General features: G+C 40.6%; 1 protein-coding gene across 6 annotated transcripts in view; it reads right to left on the bottom strand.

The window, feature by feature from the left end:
• The window catches only part of LOC148038069 (uncharacterized), a 101,439-nt gene extending 82,253 nt beyond the window's left edge, over nucleotides 1-19,186 (bottom strand). For all 6 annotated transcript variants that reach the window (XR_015688947.1, XM_087668598.1, XM_087668584.1 and 3 more), the window contains exon 1: nucleotides 18,941-19,186. Coding sequence is in view for 4 of the 6 variants with exons in the window: in XM_087668598.1 (XP_087524724.1) it covers nucleotides 18,941-18,978 (38 nt within the window). In the remaining 2 variants the exon portion in view is untranslated. The remainder of the gene's footprint in view (nucleotides 1-18,940) is intronic.
• Nucleotides 19,187-19,999: the final 813 nt, after the last annotated feature.

Here is a 19,999-nt window from a genome sequence, read left to right as displayed (position 1 = left end):
AGGTTCTTCCCTAGATTCCTGATTCTGATCTAGCTTATTTAGCTTAATCAAATAGACAGGTAGCCCCTTTCTAACTCCCTTTATTATCCGAGATGCTTTGGCTAGTTGAATTTTTGGCATACCAACCTCTCCTTGAGTTGTAACTAGTTCCCCTTCAGAATTCCGAAAGGAGACTTGGCCCTTTCCACAGTGAATGTGGGCATCATTAGGTTTAAGCCAATCCATTCCGAGCAAACACTCGTGGACACCTAGGTTCATAACCCTGAATCTAACCAAAGTCGACTTTCCACCCAGTAGGAATTTCACCTTAGCAGTTTGCCTGGTACAAGTGACCTCACGACCATTTGCTAATTCCACAATTAAGGTAGGTGCATCATTTGTGGCTATTCCTAATCTTCTTACACAGACTGGTGAAATGACGAAATGTGTACTGCCACAATCAATCAAGGTTTTAAAGCTTTTATCTTGGTAATCCGATGGAGTTTGAATCAACGAGAATTAACAATTCAGGCCTTTCTTGTGAAGAGCAGCATGAACTGTTGTCCTCTCAAGGTCAGCTTCCATGGTTGGGTCTTCTTCATCACACAGCTCCTTGTTGGCAACACTGGCGGTTCTCCCTCTGGCCCTGGAGGTGGCCCCTTGTCCATGGACGGCTCCTTGGAATGGCCCTTGACATTGTTCTCTGTTAAGCTTGGAACATTGCCTTTTAAAGTGACCGGGCTCGTTGCAATGGAAGCAACGGAGATTGCCGCCATTACCTTGGGTAGGAACGAAGTTATTGACAGTGTTGGTCCTAGCTTTCTTCTTTTGTCCTTGATTTTGGCCCTGCACTCTCTTGGCCTGAGATCTATACACTCCCTTGTTCTGATCCTTGTATGGCCAAGTCTTGTTATTTCTTGGCCTGGTCTGCACCTCCTGTATTATGGATGCAGCTCGAATGAGTGCATCCTGAAGATGTGTCGGGCGCATTGATTCGAGCCGGGTGTTTATGGATGGGTTTAATGCGGCACAAAACTTTGACACCTGTTGTGTCATGTCCATTTGTGGCGCGTACTTCAAAAGAGAGACAAACTTTGAATAGTATGCATCAAGAGATAGACCAAGCTGCTTCAGTTCATAGAACTCGTTCATCTTCTGAGTGCGGTAGACAGGTGGTAGATATCTCCCTCGCACAGCTCTTTTAAGCTTCTCCCAAGTAACTGACCCTTCCGAGATTCCTTGGTCTCTGCACCGTTGCTTCCACCAAAGTCTTGCTTCGCCGGTAAGCTTCAGTTTGGCGAGCATCGCTTAGTTAGTAGGTGCAGTACCTGCTGCTTCGAAGTAATCCTCCATGGATTCGATCCAGATTTCCGCGTCAATTTGGATGGTCCTTCCCTTACCATCGAATTCTGATGACTTGATTTGCTTGAGAAGAAACTTCTTCTCTTGAATTACGGCCGTACTTGGTGTAGGGGTCGGACTAGGAATCTGCACTTGAGGTTGTGCCTGGGCAATAAGATTCTTTACGTTAAAAACTTGCTAAGCGTTTCTCACATTACATTAACATGTCCAGTTCAGCTTTTAGCCAAGTGACCTAATCACTTAACTCCTTTACCAACACTTACAGCCAAGATTGATAGTGATAAAAAATCTTATTTATTCATGTGGGCATAGCCCTTTCGAGTACATTTATTTGGGAAGGTAGAGCAAGCTAATACATTAATTTGGGAAGAATAAGATTGTGTTACATTCAGCTACTAGAACTGAGTAATAATATGGATTGGGGTCATGGATTTTCAAGAATTGATAGGTCATAGGAAGCTTGGGGTATCATTTCCTTTGACATCCATTCTTCTCATAACGTCCCAACACCTTGATTCTGTCGGCAAGGATTACTCGAGTCACTTCCTCGTACACATACTTGTTCTGCTTGACCTTTCGACCGCCGACGTGTAGGGTTGCGTTTGCGTGAGCCTCAACAAAGATGAACGACTTCACAATCTTTAAGTCCTCCATCCACTTGATTCTCTTCAAGTTGGTCCGAAGATACGCAAGTCGGTGGATAGCTATGTAATAAATTTCTGAATCGCCCGTCCATCTCCGTTCCACGTACAAGGGTAAAGGATTGTAGATGCGGTCTAGGATATTCATCATACCTAGCCTTCGTCGATAATCCGAAGCACGCATCGCAGACATAAACATAACCTGGAACACCAAGATTTTATTCCATGCTTCACGACTTTGCAGGCCAGCATTGATAAGTAAGAAAATGTTCTTAACAGCAACATTTGCTTTTCTTCACCTCATTAAGTTTCCTTGTATATATTAGATCCTCGTTGGTTCGCTCTGATACCAACTGTAACGTGTCTCCCTGTCGACTTGTGGGACACGTCTTAGCAGCCCATTGGGAAGAGAGTCCAGAAAGCGCTGCCCGGCACTCCCACGGAATGTCACGGGGTTTGCGATCTAGGTCTTCCCGAGTCTGCCACGAAGCGGAAGCATTCCAACCATTCCCACTTAGGATCAACCTGAATCAGGGTTTCCCTAATGGTCAAGTTCCTCGGAGGTACCTAGCGTCGAGCCCCAGACGAACTACTTTACGCAGAACATCAAGGTTGACACGCATTTAAACTGCACTTGGTTCAAGGAGAATAGGAAACGAGAGGGATACGAAGCTCGACCTCTCTGCCCGTGAGGCATAGTCCCATTCCGTTCCCCTAAAACAGTATAAATCGAGACTCTAGCTTTCTAGATTCTAGGTCATCATTACCTTGCTGTCAATTTCGTTGAGAAAAGTTTCCGGCCAACCGGGACCATCCTTCCGTAGGATAGACCCATGGTCATATCCATCGCACTTTCCTCAGGTTGCTTTAGTTATCTAATTACCTACCGCATTTAGTTTAACATGCAAAAGCAACTTCCTTAATTAGCCAATTAATCACTAGTTCCTTCGCGTAACTTAAGCACTAACATAAAAAAAACAATATCAAGCAAGTTCCTTTTCAACATTTGATCTTATTTATCAGTCTTTGAAATACATCATATAATCCAACCCGAAGGCTATTCCATAATCCGTCCGAAGGCAATTCCATAATCTGCCCGAAAGCTAATCCATAATCCGCCCGAAGGCAATTCCAGCAATCCTCAGGGATCGCTATTCCAAGTTTCCGTTCATAGACTAGTATGCGGGTCTCGAGACCCAATCTCGAGTCACGTCGGCCTCTTGTGCAGGGCCCGAAGGCAAGGGATTTACGGTCAGAGTTTCCTCTGGCACCCAAGCGTCCTCCTGCTCCAAGTAGCACCCACCGAGAGACCTCTCGTAACGGATTCGGTCCACGTACCCGGCGTGGCTAACAACCCCCTTGGATAGGGTCAAGCAAACAGTCGGGGGTAACTAATGCTGACTCTCCCTCCAGGCCTTCAACCTGAAGCATTAATTATTTTTCCAGCATTAATTCCTTGAGTAAAGAAAAACAAACAATACTTCTAAGTAAACAATCACAAGCATTCCTGGTCGTTTGTACGGCCAACTACTAAGGTATAATTCCTTCTCTCCGAATACATCCAACAGTCAATCCGGGATCAATTTCGACTTGGCAAGATCCCAAGGGTTTCGTAAGCCTAGTTGTTGTTTACCCTTTATCCTTGGATTAGAGTTTATACCCTCTTAACCCAATTTATCAATACCTTAGGTTTCCTTACATTAAGGTCATAAATCCTGGACAACCCCGTTGTCCACACTTGATTGGCCAATATCTTACTAGGCAATTCATATTTACCCTGACTTGGCAAACTAGCCTCAAGAAGGGTGATGTAGCAGGATGTCTACTCATCCTCTTGCAATTAGACTTGTACTTAGAACTTCCCAACCTTATTTTAAGGAGTGGCAATACTACCTTGTGTTTTAGTCGCAAATCATGCGACGTTGCAACTTGTTGCACGAGATAGGTGTCGCATCTAACTTGTGGGATTAATTCTCCCATCATCCGGTATTCCGTGGTCAAGAATACCTTTGGTCAAGACGTAGGGTTTGGGAGTCCTATTGACCCAATCCAAACCTTAACCTTACTAGACCGATAACGCCTTGGCCCTAAGCTTCCTAAATTCATACGGAAGTCTAGTATTTGGCCAATTGATCCTTAGGGTAAGAACCCTAGATCGTTCTTGCATGGGCGTTTAACTAACCCTAACATTCCGTGAATGTGGGTAGGATCTTTGAGGTTGGAAATATCAAGTCGGTTTCCCGAGTGCGATACTAGGCAGAATTTTAACGCCGCTTAGCTCTACCTAGCGCATTGAGGTGATCATCATTTGAGTTACACCATTACAAGCGATTTGCCTAATTAATCAATTGCCTTGCAACAAGAGGTGACCTTTCCTTAGAGATGCAAATACTTTTCCTAAAAGATGTAAATAATTTCAAGATATAACGTTCCATGCAAATATGTGATTCATAGACTTTTTGTAAACGCCCCGAACAACGTAGTATGCTTAACAATTATGATATTCGCTTGTTCTCGAGATTTAATATAAAAGAGAATGAACACTTAAAGCTGAAAATGAAAATTACTCACAAAATTACAGCCATGAAAATGTAAAAGTAATGGAGACAAGATTGAGGGTTGAAGATGGGCAAACCCCCCCCCCCCCCCCCCCCCGAAGGAATGTATTTCTGCTCAACCCATGTCCCTTAGGGAAGAGCTCAGTTGCAATCAACCTGAGAGTGAGGAAAAGTAATTCTCACTCTCACAAGATCATGCAAAGATGTACAAACACACATATATTATCTATTATGCAATGATAAGAACTGATTTCTTTATAGTATGAGAGAAGAAAGAGGGGAAATCAGCCTTTCTCCATCGTTGATCAGCAATACATGGATAGGGCTTGCTTCTTGTTGCTAAAATGAAAGAAAGAGCTCGAGAAGGAGGTGCTATAATGAATTTACAGGCTTACTGTCCTGTAAAACAGCAGTGATAAAAGAGGGAATATGGAGGAATTTGATAATGGAGAAGTGGGGGATGATGATGGGGATGGATGGGGCCAGTTTCTGGCTATCTGTGGGTGCTGTACATGAGTTTACAGCAAAGAAAAATGATACTGAATGAAGAAAAACGAGCTCTTATTTATAGGAGAGGGAAGAGCTAGTACAAAAGGGGAAAGTGGAGTAGCACAAGACAAGTGTCCACCCACATGTCATGAGATGTGACAAGTGGTGGGACACTTGGAAACTTGTGTGACAAGTGTCTTGATACTTGTCTCTTCTCTATGGCCTTCCTTTTTGGGCTGAATACTCTCAAGAATAGAAACAACCAAATTGAGTAAGCACAGTCAGAGTACAGAATTTACTATTTTTAGAATGACATCCCTATTTTTTAGGACTAGCATTTTTAGGCTAATTCGAGGCTCCTAAAATTTAGGGACCTCCTAAAATTTAGGGGCCCCCTAAAATTTAGGGACCCTCCCAATATGGGTGTCATATGAAAGCTTTTTCCGTGTACATCGCAAAAACGGTATCAGAATCTTCATGTGACTTTCCTATGCAAAGAAATGCGCATTTCAAGCTTTCAGCCCACACATGCACATTGTACAAGCATTTCATGATCATGCCATCTTGTTGATTGTAACTGTCTGTTTTGGCGGATCTAGCCCACACTTCAAGGCATCAATCCTTTCTGTGTGTGAGTCTAACCCTGATATGCGTGAGTTCTGGTTACAGGCGCCCAATCGGGCCATATAGGTGGAAGTGTGAACTATCTTTTCTCTAACCCACCGCGTGGGTCCACCATAACCTGTGACCACTCATCAGTGGCCAGCTCCAATGCACTTTTCTTTATATCTAATTAGTGCAAAGGAAACAAATTTAATAAATCATTATATAGACAAATTAATGAAAAAGGATACAAATTCTGTTTCTATAGAGTTGTGACACTTTTTCCTTCTATGCAGCTATTAGTTCTACAATGATCGTTACTTTTCCTTGCCTAAACTATAATGATTATCAATTTAGAGCTAACTCGTATAAAAACCTACGTTGATGCAACAAAATCAGGGCTTTAATAATTTTGATGAAGATGCATTCAAATTTTGGCAAAGGACTCCATGCATGAGCGAATACCATGAGTCCAACATTAAATTAATCCTTCCTTTAGCACGTAACCCGTCTCAAAATGAACTATCATCGCATGCAATTTACAAGTTCATAAAATTCATTTCCATGCATTGCAACTATTTTGGACAACATTCAATGGACATCTATTGCAGGACCGAACCAAAGCTCTAATACCACTCTAAACGCCCCGAACAACGTAGTATGCTTAACAATTATGATATTCGCTTGTTCTCGAGATTTAATACAAAAGAGAATGAACACTTAAAGCTGAAAATGAAAATTACTCACAAAATTACAGCCATGAAAATGTAAAAGTAATGGAGACAAGATTGAGGGTTGAAGATGGGCAAACCCCCCCCCCCCCCCCCCCCGAAGGAATGTATTTCTGCTCAACCCATGTCCCTTAGGGAAGAGCTCAGTTGCAATCAACCTGAGAGTGAGGAAAAGTAATTCTCACTCTCACAAGATCATGCAAAGATGTACAAACACACATATATTATCTATTATGCAATGATAAGAACTGATTTCTTTATAGTATGAGAGAAGAAAGAGGGGAAATCAGCCTTTCTCCATCGTTGATCAGCAATACATGGATAGGGCTTGCTTCTTGTTGCTAAAATGAAAGAAAGAGCTCGAGAAGGAGGTGCTATAATGAATTTACAGGCTTACTGTCCTGTAAAACAGCAGTGATAAAAGAGGGAATATGGAGGAATTTGATAATGGAGAAGTGGGGGATGATGATGGGGATGGATGGGGCCAGTTTCTGGCTATCTGTGGGTGCTGTACATGAGTTTACAGCAAAGAAAAATGATACTGAATGAAGAAAAACGAGCTCTTATTTATAGGAGAGGGAAGAGCTAGTACAAAAGGGGAAAGTGGAGTAGCACAAGACAAGTGTCCACCCACATGTCATGAGATGTGACAAGTGGTGGGACACTTGGAAACTTGTGTGACAAGTGTCTTGATACTTGTCTCTTCTCTATGGCCTTCCTTTTTGGGCTGAATACTCTCAAGAATAGAAACAACCAAATTGAGTAAGCACAGTCAGAGTACAGAATTTACTATTTTTAGAATGACATCCCTATTTTTTAGGACTAGCATTTTTAGGCTAATTCGAGGCTCCTAAAATTTAGGGACCTCCTAAAATTTAGGGGCCCCCTAAAATTTAGGGACCCCCCCAATATGGGTGTCATATGAAAGCTTTTTCCGTGTACATCGCAAAAACGGTATCAGAATCTTCATGTGACTTTCCTATGCAAAGAAATGCGCATTTCAAGCTTTCAGCCCACACATGCACATTGTACAAGCATTTCATGATCATGCCATCTTGTTGATTGTAACTGTCTGTTCTGGCGGATCTAGCCCACACTTCAAGGCATCAATCCTTTCTGTGTGTGAGTCTAACCCTGATATGCGTGAGTTCTGGTTACAGGCGCCCAATCGGGCCATATAGGTGGAAGTGTGAACTATCTTTTCTCTAACCCACCGCGTGGGTCCACCATAACCTGTGACCACTCATCAGTGGCCAGCTCCAATGCACTTTTCTTTATATCTAATTAGTGCAAAGGAAACAAATTTAATAAATCATTATATAGACAAATTAATGAAAAAGGATACAAATTCTGTTTCTATAGAGTTGTGACACTTTTTCCTTCTATGCAGCTATTAGTTCTACAATGATCGTTACTTTTCCTTGCCTAAACTATAATGATTATCAATTTAGAGCTAACTCGTATAAAAACCTACGTTGATGCAACAAAATCAGGGCTTTAATAATTTTGATGAAGATGCATTCAAATTTTGGCAAAGGACTCCATGCATGAGCGAATACCATGAGTCCAACATTAAATTAATCCTTCCTTTAGCACGTAACCCGTCTCAAAATGAACTATCATCGCATGCAATTTACAAGTTCATAAAATTCATTTCCATGCATTGCAACTATTTTGGACAACATTCAATGGACATCTATTGCAGGACCGAACCAAAGCTCTAATACCACTCTAAACGCCCCGAACAACGTAGTATGCTTAACAATTATGATATTCGCTTGTTCTCGAGATTTAATACAAAAGAGAATGAACACTTAAAGCTGAAAATGAAAATTACTCACAAAATTACAGCCATGAAAATGTAAAAGTAATGGAGACAAGATTGAGGGTTGAAGATGGGCAAACCCCCCCCCCCCCCCCCCGAAGGAATGTATTTCTGCTCAACCCATGTCCCTTAGGGAAGAGCTCAGTTGCAATCAACCTGAGAGTGAGGAAAAGTAATTCTCACTCTCACAAGATCATGCAAAGATGTACAAACACACATATATTATCTATTATGCAATGATAAGAACTGATTTCTTTATAGTATGAGAGAAGAAAGAGGGGAAATCAGCCTTTCTCCATCGTTGATCAGCAATACATGGATAGGGCTTGCTTCTTGTTGCTAAAATGAAAGAAAGAGCTCGAGAAGGAGGTGCTATAATGAATTTACAGGCTTACTGTCCTGTAAAACAGCAGTGATAAAAGAGGGAATATGGAGGAATTTGATAATGGAGAAGTGGGGGATGATGATGGGGATGGATGGGGCCAGTTTCTGGCTATCTGTGGGTGCTGTACATGAGTTTACAGCAAAGAAAAATGATACTGAATGAAGAAAAACGAGCTCTTATTTATAGGAGAGGGAAGAGCTAGTACAAAAGGGGAAAGTGGAGTAGCACAAGACAAGTGTCCACCCACATGTCATGAGATGTGACAAGTGGTGGGACACTTGGAAACTTGTGTGACAAGTGTCTTGATACTTGTCTCTTCTCTATGGCCTTCCTTTTTGGGCTGAATACTCTCAAGAATAGAAACAACCAAATTGAGTAAGCACAGTCAGAGTACAGAATTTACTATTTTTAGAATGACATCCCTATTTTTTAGGACTAGCATTTTTAGGCTAATTCGAGGCTCCTAAAATTTAGGGACCTCCTAAAATTTAGGGGCCCCCTAAAATTTAGGGACCCCCCCAATATGGGTGTCATATGAAAGCTTTTTCCGTGTACATCGCAAAAACGGTATCAGAATCTTCATGTGACTTTCCTATGCAAAGAAATGCGCATTTCAAGCTTTCAGCCCACACATGCACATTGTACAAGCATTTCATGATCATGCCATCTTGTTGATTGTAACTGTCTGTTCTGGCGGATCTAGCCCACACTTCAAGGCATCAATCCTTTCTGTGTGTGAGTCTAACCCTGATATGCGTGAGTTCTGGTTACAGGCGCCCAATCGGGCCATATAGGTGGAAGTGTGAACTATCTTTTCTCTAACCCACCGCGTGGGTCCACCATAACCTGTGACCACTCATCAGTGGCCAGCTCCAATGCACTTTTCTTTATATCTAATTAGTGCAAAGGAAACAAATTTAATAAATCATTATATAGACAAATTAATGAAAAAGGATACAAATTCTGTTTCTATAGAGTTGTGACACTTTTTCCTTCTATGCAGCTATTAGTTCTACAATGATCGTTACTTTTCCTTGCCTAAACTATAATGATTATCAATTTAGAGCTAACTCGTATAAAAACCTACGTTGATGCAACAAAATCAGGGCTTTAATAATTTTGATGAAGATGCATTCAAATTTTGGCAAAGGACTCCATGCATGAGCGAATACCATGAGTCCAACATTAAATTAATCCTTCCTTTAGCACGTAACCCGTCTCAAAATGAACTATCATCGCATGCAATTTACAAGTTCATAAAATTCATTTCCATGCATTGCAACTATTTTGGACAACATTCAATGGACATCTATTGCAGGACCGAACCAAAGCTCTAATACCACTCTAAACGCCCCGAACAACGTAGTATGCTTAACAATTATGATATTCGCTTGTTCTCGAGATTTAATACAAAAGAGAATGAACACTTAAAGCTGAAAATGAAAATTACTCACAAAATTACAGCCATGAAAATGTAAAAGTAATGGAGACAAGATTGAGGGTTGAAGATGGGCAAACCCCCCCCCCCCCCCCCCGAAGGAATGTATTTCTGCTCAACCCATGTCCCTTAGGGAAGAGCTCAGTTGCAATCAACCTGAGAGTGAGGAAAAGTAATTCTCACTCTCACAAGATCATGCAAAGATGTACAAACACACATATATTATCTATTATGCAATGATAAGAACTGATTTCTTTATAGTATGAGAGAAGAAAGAGGGGAAATCAGCCTTTCTCCATCGTTGATCAGCAATACATGGATAGGGCTTGCTTCTTGTTGCTAAAATGAAAGAAAGAGCTCGAGAAGGAGGTGCTATAATGAATTTACAGGCTTACTGTCCTGTAAAACAGCAGTGATAAAAGAGGGAATATGGAGGAATTTGATAATGGAGAAGTGGGGGATGATGATGGGGATGGATGGGGCCAGTTTCTGGCTATCTGTGGGTGCTGTACATGAGTTTACAGCAAAGAAAAATGATACTGAATGAAGAAAAACGAGCTCTTATTTATAGGAGAGGGAAGAGCTAGTACAAAAGGGGAAAGTGGAGTAGCACAAGACAAGTGTCCACCCACATGTCATGAGATGTGACAAGTGGTGGGACACTTGGAAACTTGTGTGACAAGTGTCTTGATACTTGTCTCTTCTCTATGGCCTTCCTTTTTGGGCTGAATACTCTCAAGAATAGAAACAACCAAATTGAGTAAGCACAGTCAGAGTACAGAATTTACTATTTTTAGAATGACATCCCTATTTTTTAGGACTAGCATTTTTAGGCTAATTCGAGGCTCCTAAAATTTAGGGACCTCCTAAAATTTAGGGGCCCCCTAAAATTTAGGGACCCCCCCAATATGGGTGTCATATGAAAGCTTTTTCCGTGTACATCGCAAAAACGGTATCAGAATCTTCATGTGACTTTCCTATGCAAAGAAATGCGCATTTCAAGCTTTCAGCCCACACATGCACATTGTACAAGCATTTCATGATCATGCCATCTTGTTGATTGTAACTGTCTGTTCTGGCGGATCTAGCCCACACTTCAAGGCATCAATCCTTTCTGTGTGTGAGTCTAACCCTGATATGCGTGAGTTCTGGTTACAGGCGCCCAATCGGGCCATATAGGTGGAAGTGTGAACTATCTTTTCTCTAACCCACCGCGTGGGTCCACCATAACCTGTGACCACTCATCAGTGGCCAGCTCCAATGCACTTTTCTTTATATCTAATTAGTGCAAAGGAAACAAATTTAATAAATCATTATATAGACAAATTAATGAAAAAGGATACAAATTCTGTTTCTATAGAGTTGTGACACTTTTTCCTTCTATGCAGCTATTAGTTCTACAATGATCGTTACTTTTCCTTGCCTAAACTATAATGATTATCAATTTAGAGCTAACTCGTATAAAAACCTACGTTGATGCAACAAAATCAGGGCTTTAATAATTTTGATGAAGATGCATTCAAATTTTGGCAAAGGACTCCATGCATGAGCGAATACCATGAGTCCAACATTAAATTAATCCTTCCTTTAGCACGTAACCCGTCTCAAAATGAACTATCATCGCATGCAATTTACAAGTTCATAAAATTCATTTCCATGCATTGCAACTATTTTGGACAACATTCAATGGACATCTATTGCAGGACCGAACCAAAGCTCTAATACCACTCTAAACGCCCCGAACAACGTAGTATGCTTAACAATTATGATATTCGCTTGTTCTCGAGATTTAATACAAAAGAGAATGAACACTTAAAGCTGAAAATGAAAATTACTCACAAAATTACAGCCATGAAAATGTAAAAGTAATGGAGACAAGATTGAGGGTTGAAGATGGGCAAACCCCCCCCCCCCCCCCCCCGAAGGAATGTATTTCTGCTCAACCCATGTCCCTTAGGGAAGAGCTCAGTTGCAATCAACCTGAGAGTGAGGAAAAGTAATTCTCACTCTCACAAGATCATGCAAAGATGTACAAACACACATATATTATCTATTATGCAATGATAAGAACTGATTTCTTTATAGTATGAGAGAAGAAAGAGGGGAAATCAGCCTTTCTCCATCGTTGATCAGCAATACATGGATAGGGCTTGCTTCTTGTTGCTAAAATGAAAGAAAGAGCTCGAGAAGGAGGTGCTATAATGAATTTACAGGCTTACTGTCCTGTAAAACAGCAGTGATAAAAGAGGGAATATGGAGGAATTTGATAATGGAGAAGTGGGGGATGATGATGGGGATGGATGGGGCCAGTTTCTGGCTATCTGTGGGTGCTGTACATGAGTTTACAGCAAAGAAAAATGATACTGAATGAAGAAAAACGAGCTCTTATTTATAGGAGAGGGAAGAGCTAGTACAAAAGGGGAAAGTGGAGTAGCACAAGACAAGTGTCCACCCACATGTCATGAGATGTGACAAGTGGTGGGACACTTGGAAACTTGTGTGACAAGTGTCTTGATACTTGTCTCTTCTCTATGGCCTTCCTTTTTGGGCTGAATACTCTCAAGAATAGAAACAACCAAATTGAGTAAGCACAGTCAGAGTACAGAATTTACTATTTTTAGAATGACATCCCTATTTTTTAGGACTAGCATTTTTAGGCTAATTCGAGGCTCCTAAAATTTAGGGACCTCCTAAAATTTAGGGGCCCCCTAAAATTTAGGGACCCCCCCAATATGGGTGTCATATGAAAGCTTTTTCCGTGTACATCGCAAAAACGGTATCAGAATCTTCATGTGACTTTCCTATGCAAAGAAATGCGCATTTCAAGCTTTCAGCCCACACATGCACATTGTACAAGCATTTCATGATCATGCCATCTTGTTGATTGTAACTGTCTGTTCTGGCGGATCTAGCCCACACTTCAAGGCATCAATCCTTTCTGTGTGTGAGTCTAACCCTGATATGCGTGAGTTCTGGTTACAGGCGCCCAATCGGGCCATATAGGTGGAAGTGTGAACTATCTTTTCTCTAACCCACCGCGTGGGTCCACCATAACCTGTGACCACTCATCAGTGGCCAGCTCCAATGCACTTTTCTTTATATCTAATTAGTGCAAAGGAAACAAATTTAATAAATCATTATATAGACAAATTAATGAAAAAGGATACAAATTCTGTTTCTATAGAGTTGTGACACTTTTTCCTTCTATGCAGCTATTAGTTCTACAATGATCGTTACTTTTCCTTGCCTAAACTATAATGATTATCAATTTAGAGCTAACTCGTATAAAAACCTACGTTGATGCAACAAAATCAGGGCTTTAATAATTTTGATGAAGATGCATTCAAATTTTGGCAAAGGACTCCATGCATGAGCGAATACCATGAGTCCAACATTAAATTAATCCTTCCTTTAGCACGTAACCCGTCTCAAAATGAACTATCATCGCATGCAATTTACAAGTTCATAAAATTCATTTCCATGCATTGCAACTATTTTGGACAACATTCAATGGACATCTATTGCAGGACCGAACCAAAGCTCTAATACCACTCTAAACGCCCCGAACAACGTAGTATGCTTAACAATTATGATATTCGCTTGTTCTCGAGATTTAATACAAAAGAGAATGAACACTTAAAGCTGAAAATGAAAATTACTCACAAAATTACAGCCATGAAAATGTAAAAGTAATGGAGACAAGATTGAGGGTTGAAGATGGGCAAACCCCCCCCCCCCCCCCCCGAAGGAATGTATTTCTGCTCAACCCATGTCCCTTAGGGAAGAGCTCAGTTGCAATCAACCTGAGAGTGAGGAAAAGTAATTCTCACTCTCACAAGATCATGCAAAGATGTACAAACACACATATATTATCTATTATGCAATGATAAGAACTGATTTCTTTATAGTATGAGAGAAGAAAGAGGGGAAATCAGCCTTTCTCCATCGTTGATCAGCAATACATGGATAGGGCTTGCTTCTTGTTGCTAAAATGAAAGAAAGAGCTCGAGAAGGAGGTGCTATAATGAATTTACAGGCTTACTGTCCTGTAAAACAGCAGTGATAAAAGAGGGAATATGGAGGAATTTGATAATGGAGAAGTGGGGGATGATGATGGGGATGGATGGGGCCAGTTTCTGGCTATCTGTGGGTGCTGTACATGAGTTTACAGCAAAGAAAAATGATACTGAATGAAGAAAAACGAGCTCTTATTTATAGGAGAGGGAAGAGCTAGTACAAAAGGGGAAAGTGGAGTAGCACAAGACAAGTGTCCACCCACATGTCATGAGATGTGACAAGTGGTGGGACACTTGGAAACTTGTGTGACAAGTGTCTTGATACTTGTCTCTTCTCTATGGCCTTCCTTTTTGGGCTGAATACTCTCAAGAATAGAAACAACCAAATTGAGTAAGCACAGTCAGAGTACAGAATTTACTATTTTTAGAATGACATCCCTATTTTTTAGGACTAGCATTTTTAGGCTAATTCGAGGCTCCTAAAATTTAGGGACCTCCTAAAATTTAGGGGCCCCCTAAAATTTAGGGACCCCCCCAATATGGGTGTCATATGAAAGCTTTTTCCGTGTACATCGCAAAAACGGTATCAGAATCTTCATGTGACTTTCCTATGCAAAGAAATGCGCATTTCAAGCTTTCAGCCCACACATGCACATTGTACAAGCATTTCATGATCATGCCATCTTGTTGATTGTAACTGTCTGTTCTGGCGGATCTAGCCCACACTTCAAGGCATCAATCCTTTCTGTGTGTGAGTCTAACCCTGATATGCGTGAGTTCTGGTTACAGGCGCCCAATCGGGCCATATAGGTGGAAGTGTGAACTATCTTTTCTCTAACCCACCGCGTGGGTCCACCATAACCTGTGACCACTCATCAGTGGCCAGCTCCAATGCACTTTTCTTTATATCTAATTAGTGCAAAGGAAACAAATTTAATAAATCATTATATAGACAAATTAATGAAAAAGGATACAAATTCTGTTTCTATAGAGTTGTGACACTTTTTCCTTCTATGCAGCTATTAGTTCTACAATGATCGTTACTTTTCCTTGCCTAAACTATAATGATTATCAATTTAGAGCTAACTCGTATAAAAACCTACGTTGATGCAACAAAATCAGGGCTTTAATAATTTTGATGAAGATGCATTCAAATTTTGGCAAAGAACTCCATGCATGAGCGAATACCATGAGTCCAACATTAAATTAATCCTTCCTTTAGCACGTAACCCGTCTCAAAATGAACTATCATCGCATGCAATTTACAAGTTCATAAAATTCATTTCCATGCATTGCAACTATTTTGGACAACATTCAATGGACATCTATTGCAGGACCGAACCAAAGCTCTAATACCACTCTAAACGCCCCGAACAACGTAGTATGCTTAACAATTATGATATTCGCTTGTTCTCGAGATTTAATACAAAAGAGAATGAACACTTAAAGCTGAAAATGAAAATTACTCACAAAATTACAGCCATGAAAATGTAAAAGTAATGGAGACAAGATTGAGGGTTGAAGATGGGCAAACCCCCCCCCCCCCCCCCCCGAAGGAATGTATTTCTGCTCAACCCATGTCCCTTAGGGAAGAGCTCAGTTGCAATCAACCTGAGAGTGAGGAAAAGTAATTCTCACTCTCACAAGATCATGCAAAGATGTACAAACACACATATATTATCTATTATGCAATGATAAGAACTGATTTCTTTATAGTATGAGAGAAGAAAGAGGGGAAATCAGCCTTTCTCCATCGTTGATCAGCAATACATGGATAGGGCTTGCTTCTTGTTGCTAAAATGAAAGAAAGAGCTCGAGAAGGAGGTGCTATAATGAATTTACAGGCTTACTGTCCTGTAAAACAGCAGTGATAAAAGAGGGAATATGGAGGAATTTGATAATGGAGAAGTGGGGGATGATGATGGGGATGGATGGGGCCAGTTTCTGGCTATCTGTGGGTGCTGTACATGAGTTTACAGCAAAGAAAAATGATACTGAATGAAGAAAAACGAGCTCTTATTTATAGGAGAGGGAAGAGCTAGTACAAAAGGGGAAAGTGGAGTAGCACAAGACAAGTGTCCACCCACATGTCATGAGATGTGACAAGTGGTGGGACACTTGGAAACTTGTGTGACAAGTGTCTTGATACTTGTCTCTTCTCTATGGCCTTCCTTTTTGGGCTGAATACTCTCAAGAATAGAAACAACCAAATTGAGTAAGCACAGTCAGAGTACAGAATTTACTATTTTTAGAATGACATCCCTATTTTTTAGGACTAGCATTTTTAGGCTAATTCGAGGCTCCTAAAATTTAGGGACCTCCTAAAATTTAGGGGCCCCCTAAAATTTAGGGACCCCCCCAATATGGGTGTCATATGAAAGCTTTTTCCGTGTACATCGCAAAAACGGTATCAGAATCTTCATGTGACTTTCCTATGCAAAGAAATGCGCATTTCAAGCTTTCAGCCCACACATGCACATTGTACAAGCATTTCATGATCATGCCATCTTGTTGATTGTAACTGTCTGTTCTGGCGGATCTAGCCCACACTTCAAGGCATCAATCCTTTCTGTGTGTGAGTCTAACCCTGATATGCGTGAGTTCTGGTTACAGGCGCCCAATCGGGCCATATAGGTGGAAGTGTGAACTATCTTTTCTCTAACCCACCGCGTGGGTCCACCATAACCTGTGACCACTCATCAGTGGCCAGCTCCAATGCACTTTTCTTTATATCTAATTAGTGCAAAGGAAACAAATTTAATAAATCATTATATAGACAAATTAATGAAAAAGGATACAAATTCTGTTTCTATAGAGTTGTGACACTTTTTCCTTCTATGCAGCTATTAGTTCTACAATGATCGTTACTTTTCCTTGCCTAAACTATAATGATTATCAATTTAGAGCTAACTCGTATAAAAACCTACGTTGATGCAACAAAATCAGGGCTTTAATAATTTTGATGAAGATGCATTCAAATTTTGGCAAAGGACTCCATGCATGAGCGAATACCATGAGTCCAACATTAAATTAATCCTTCCTTTAGCACGTAACCCGTCTCAAAATGAACTATCATCGCATGCAATTTACAAGTTCATAAAATTCATTTCCATGCATTGCAACTATTTTGGACAACATTCAATGGACATCTATTGCAGGACCGAACCAAAGCTCTAATACCACTCTAAACGCCCCGAACAACGTAGTATGCTTAACAATTATGATATTCGCTTGTTCTCGAGATTTAATACAAAAGAGAATGAACACTTAAAGCTGAAAATGAAAATTACTCACAAAATTACAGCCATGAAAATGTAAAAGTAATGGAGACAAGATTGAGGGTTGAAGATGGGCAAACCCCCCCCCCCCCCCGAAGGAATGTATTTCTGCTCAACCCATGTCCCTTAGGGAAGAGCTCAGTTGCAATCAACCTGAGAGTGAGGAAAAGTAATTCTCACTCTCACAAGATCATGCAAAGATGTACAAACACACATATATTATCTATTATGCAATGATAAGAACTGATTTTTTTATAGTATGAGAGAAGAAAGAGGGGAAATCAGCCTTTCTCCATCGTTGATCAGCAGTACATGGATAGGGCTTGCTTCTTGTTGCTAAAATGAAAGAAAGAGCTCGAGAAGGAGGTGCTATAATGAATTTACAGGCTTGCTGTCCTGTAAAACAGCAGTGATAGAAGAGGGAATATGGAGGAATTTGATAATGGAGAAGTGGAGGATGATGATGGGGATGGATGGGGCCAGTTTCTGGCTATCTGTGGGTGCTGTACATGAGTTTACAGCAAAGAAAAATGATACTGAATGAAGAAAAACGAGCTCTTATTTATAGGAGAGGGAAGAGCTAGTACAAAAGGAAAAAGTGGAGTAGCACAAGACAAGTGTCCAGCCAAAGGGCGGCATGGCATCTCCCTCTTCTCTCCTCCCTCCCTTTAAGCTTAAGGGGGGTTCTTATAGGCCTTTAAGGAAAGGAGGAGAGGGGGGGGATAGCCACACACGTGGCTTGCTACATGCCCCCTCCCTCCCCCATGCTCTTCACCTCTCAAGGTCCTCTCACACTCCCTCTCCCCGCCATCATCGGCTGGGGGGTTATAATAAAAAATTTTGCCACAATTTTAACCATTATTCCCTTTTTCCCCCTTGAAAAGGGTGTTCTCGTGGGAGCTACGGGTTTTTAGCCTCGACCTCTTTTGCAGAATGCGGCTGGAGTTTATTAAGGCACAAGGGTGGAGCATTTAGCCCAGGGTTCTTCTATGCAAGGACCACTCAAAATTCCTCTCGTGTGGGATGTGCAGGTCTAGGGTCATTGATATTTCGTGCGGAAATATTACAGAGGATTCATAAATTATGACCTCTTAAATGGCAAAGGAGAAGAAATACAAAGCAGAGAAAAACTCTCAAATAATCGAGGTTCAATGTAAAATGGATTGTAAAAATTTCAAAAAACCTTTCAAACTTTATAGAAGAGGGTTTAAAACCTTCAAACTTTACAAAATTTTTAGTGATCAAAGTGACTAATACAGGCAATTTAATTCAAAAATTCAAAATTTTGAGTTAAACGGTTTGGTATCTGCTACCGAAAATGTTTTGCGGTAGCACCGGTAGAAACAACACAATAGTCGGAAAATATACGTGCAAATTACAGGGTCAGTTGCTAGACTTCTCTAAGGTGCTAACACCCGCAGACTCCTAGAACTGGGGGGCGTTCACTTTTCGGGGTATCCACTGTCTGTCACTTAAACCAGAGCCTGGGGGTTCATTGTAGAGAAGCCGCGCAGGCACAGCTTGTGACACAAAACATCCTCTTGGTGGACATGGCAGAAACAGGCAAAAGACAAAAACGCCGTTTATTACTGTTTCTATTATGTTCGAAATTCCATGGAAGAAATCGAAGCTCACACGTGCTGAATGTGGCGAGGAAATGCTGGCGCCGCCATGAGGCCGAACGAATCTTCTTAGGTAAGCCGCCTCTCCCATCTACCTGCAGGGAAAGACTCCGATGCTTCTACAGATCACGCTTTCATAGTGAAAATTAGCACGTTACCTCGTCGACACGAGAGAGAGAGAGAGAGAGAGCGCGCGCGCGCGAGAAGCGATCTGGCTTTTCTTTTTGTCGGGCATTGCTTGTGCTAATTTTCCCTCCAGGAAAACGGTGAGAGAATAAAAACAAAACAAGTTCATATTGTAATAATATGGTCCTGCCATTATTATTATTATGTTAATTAACGAGACTAGGTTTCATAAGGTTTCACGAGTTGAAGATGATTCAACTATAAAAGATTGGCCCTCTCTATTCTTTCTAATGATTTTTTTTTATGGTTCTTTTTCTGTCTACATTTCTTTTTATGTTTTGGTAGATGAATCCAAAGAGTTTTACATAATGTTTAATTTTAAACTATACATCGTTTGCTCCTACTATAAAGCGTTTCTACCTACTTTTGGGCTTTTTGAGTTTTGGATGTGTGTGTGTGTTTAAGAGAGAGAATGTATAAAATATAGATACTATTACATACTTGAGTTGGTAGCTTCATATAGCTCACTGAGTCTCACATGTACTTACACATATACATACACTTGTATACACACATATCCACATCAACACTATGTAAATATCTTCATTATGGGCTTAGATTCATATGTGCATGTGTGGTGTTTTAGGTGTATATATTTGCAAAAAGAGACATTCTATTCATATATATATCCATAATGTGTTAGATGTAATGTATGTACTCAGTGGATTCACTTTGTGCATATCCTTTATATCATGTGCGTTCAATGTCTATTTATAAATACCCTTATTTTTGAAAAATTCAAGAATTTAACACAACTCTTTTCTATTCAATTAAGTTTTTGCATCAAAAATATACATGTTGCAAAGCTTTTATTGACATGATTTGTGCTCGAGAAATATTGGTTTGCTCACTCCTACAGTTTGAAAAAATATGTGTGTTTTCCATG

The sequence above is a fragment of the Lygodium microphyllum genome, chromosome 3 (genome assembly GCF_053477565.2).
Source record: "Lygodium microphyllum isolate KBCC chromosome 3, Lygodium_microphyllum_v1.1.10, whole genome shotgun sequence".
In the NCBI taxonomy this organism is placed as follows: Eukaryota; Viridiplantae; Streptophyta; class Polypodiopsida; order Schizaeales; family Lygodiaceae; genus Lygodium; species Lygodium microphyllum.
The sequence above is the reverse complement of the archived record's forward strand: the minus strand, read 5'-3'. Positions and strand labels throughout refer to the sequence as shown.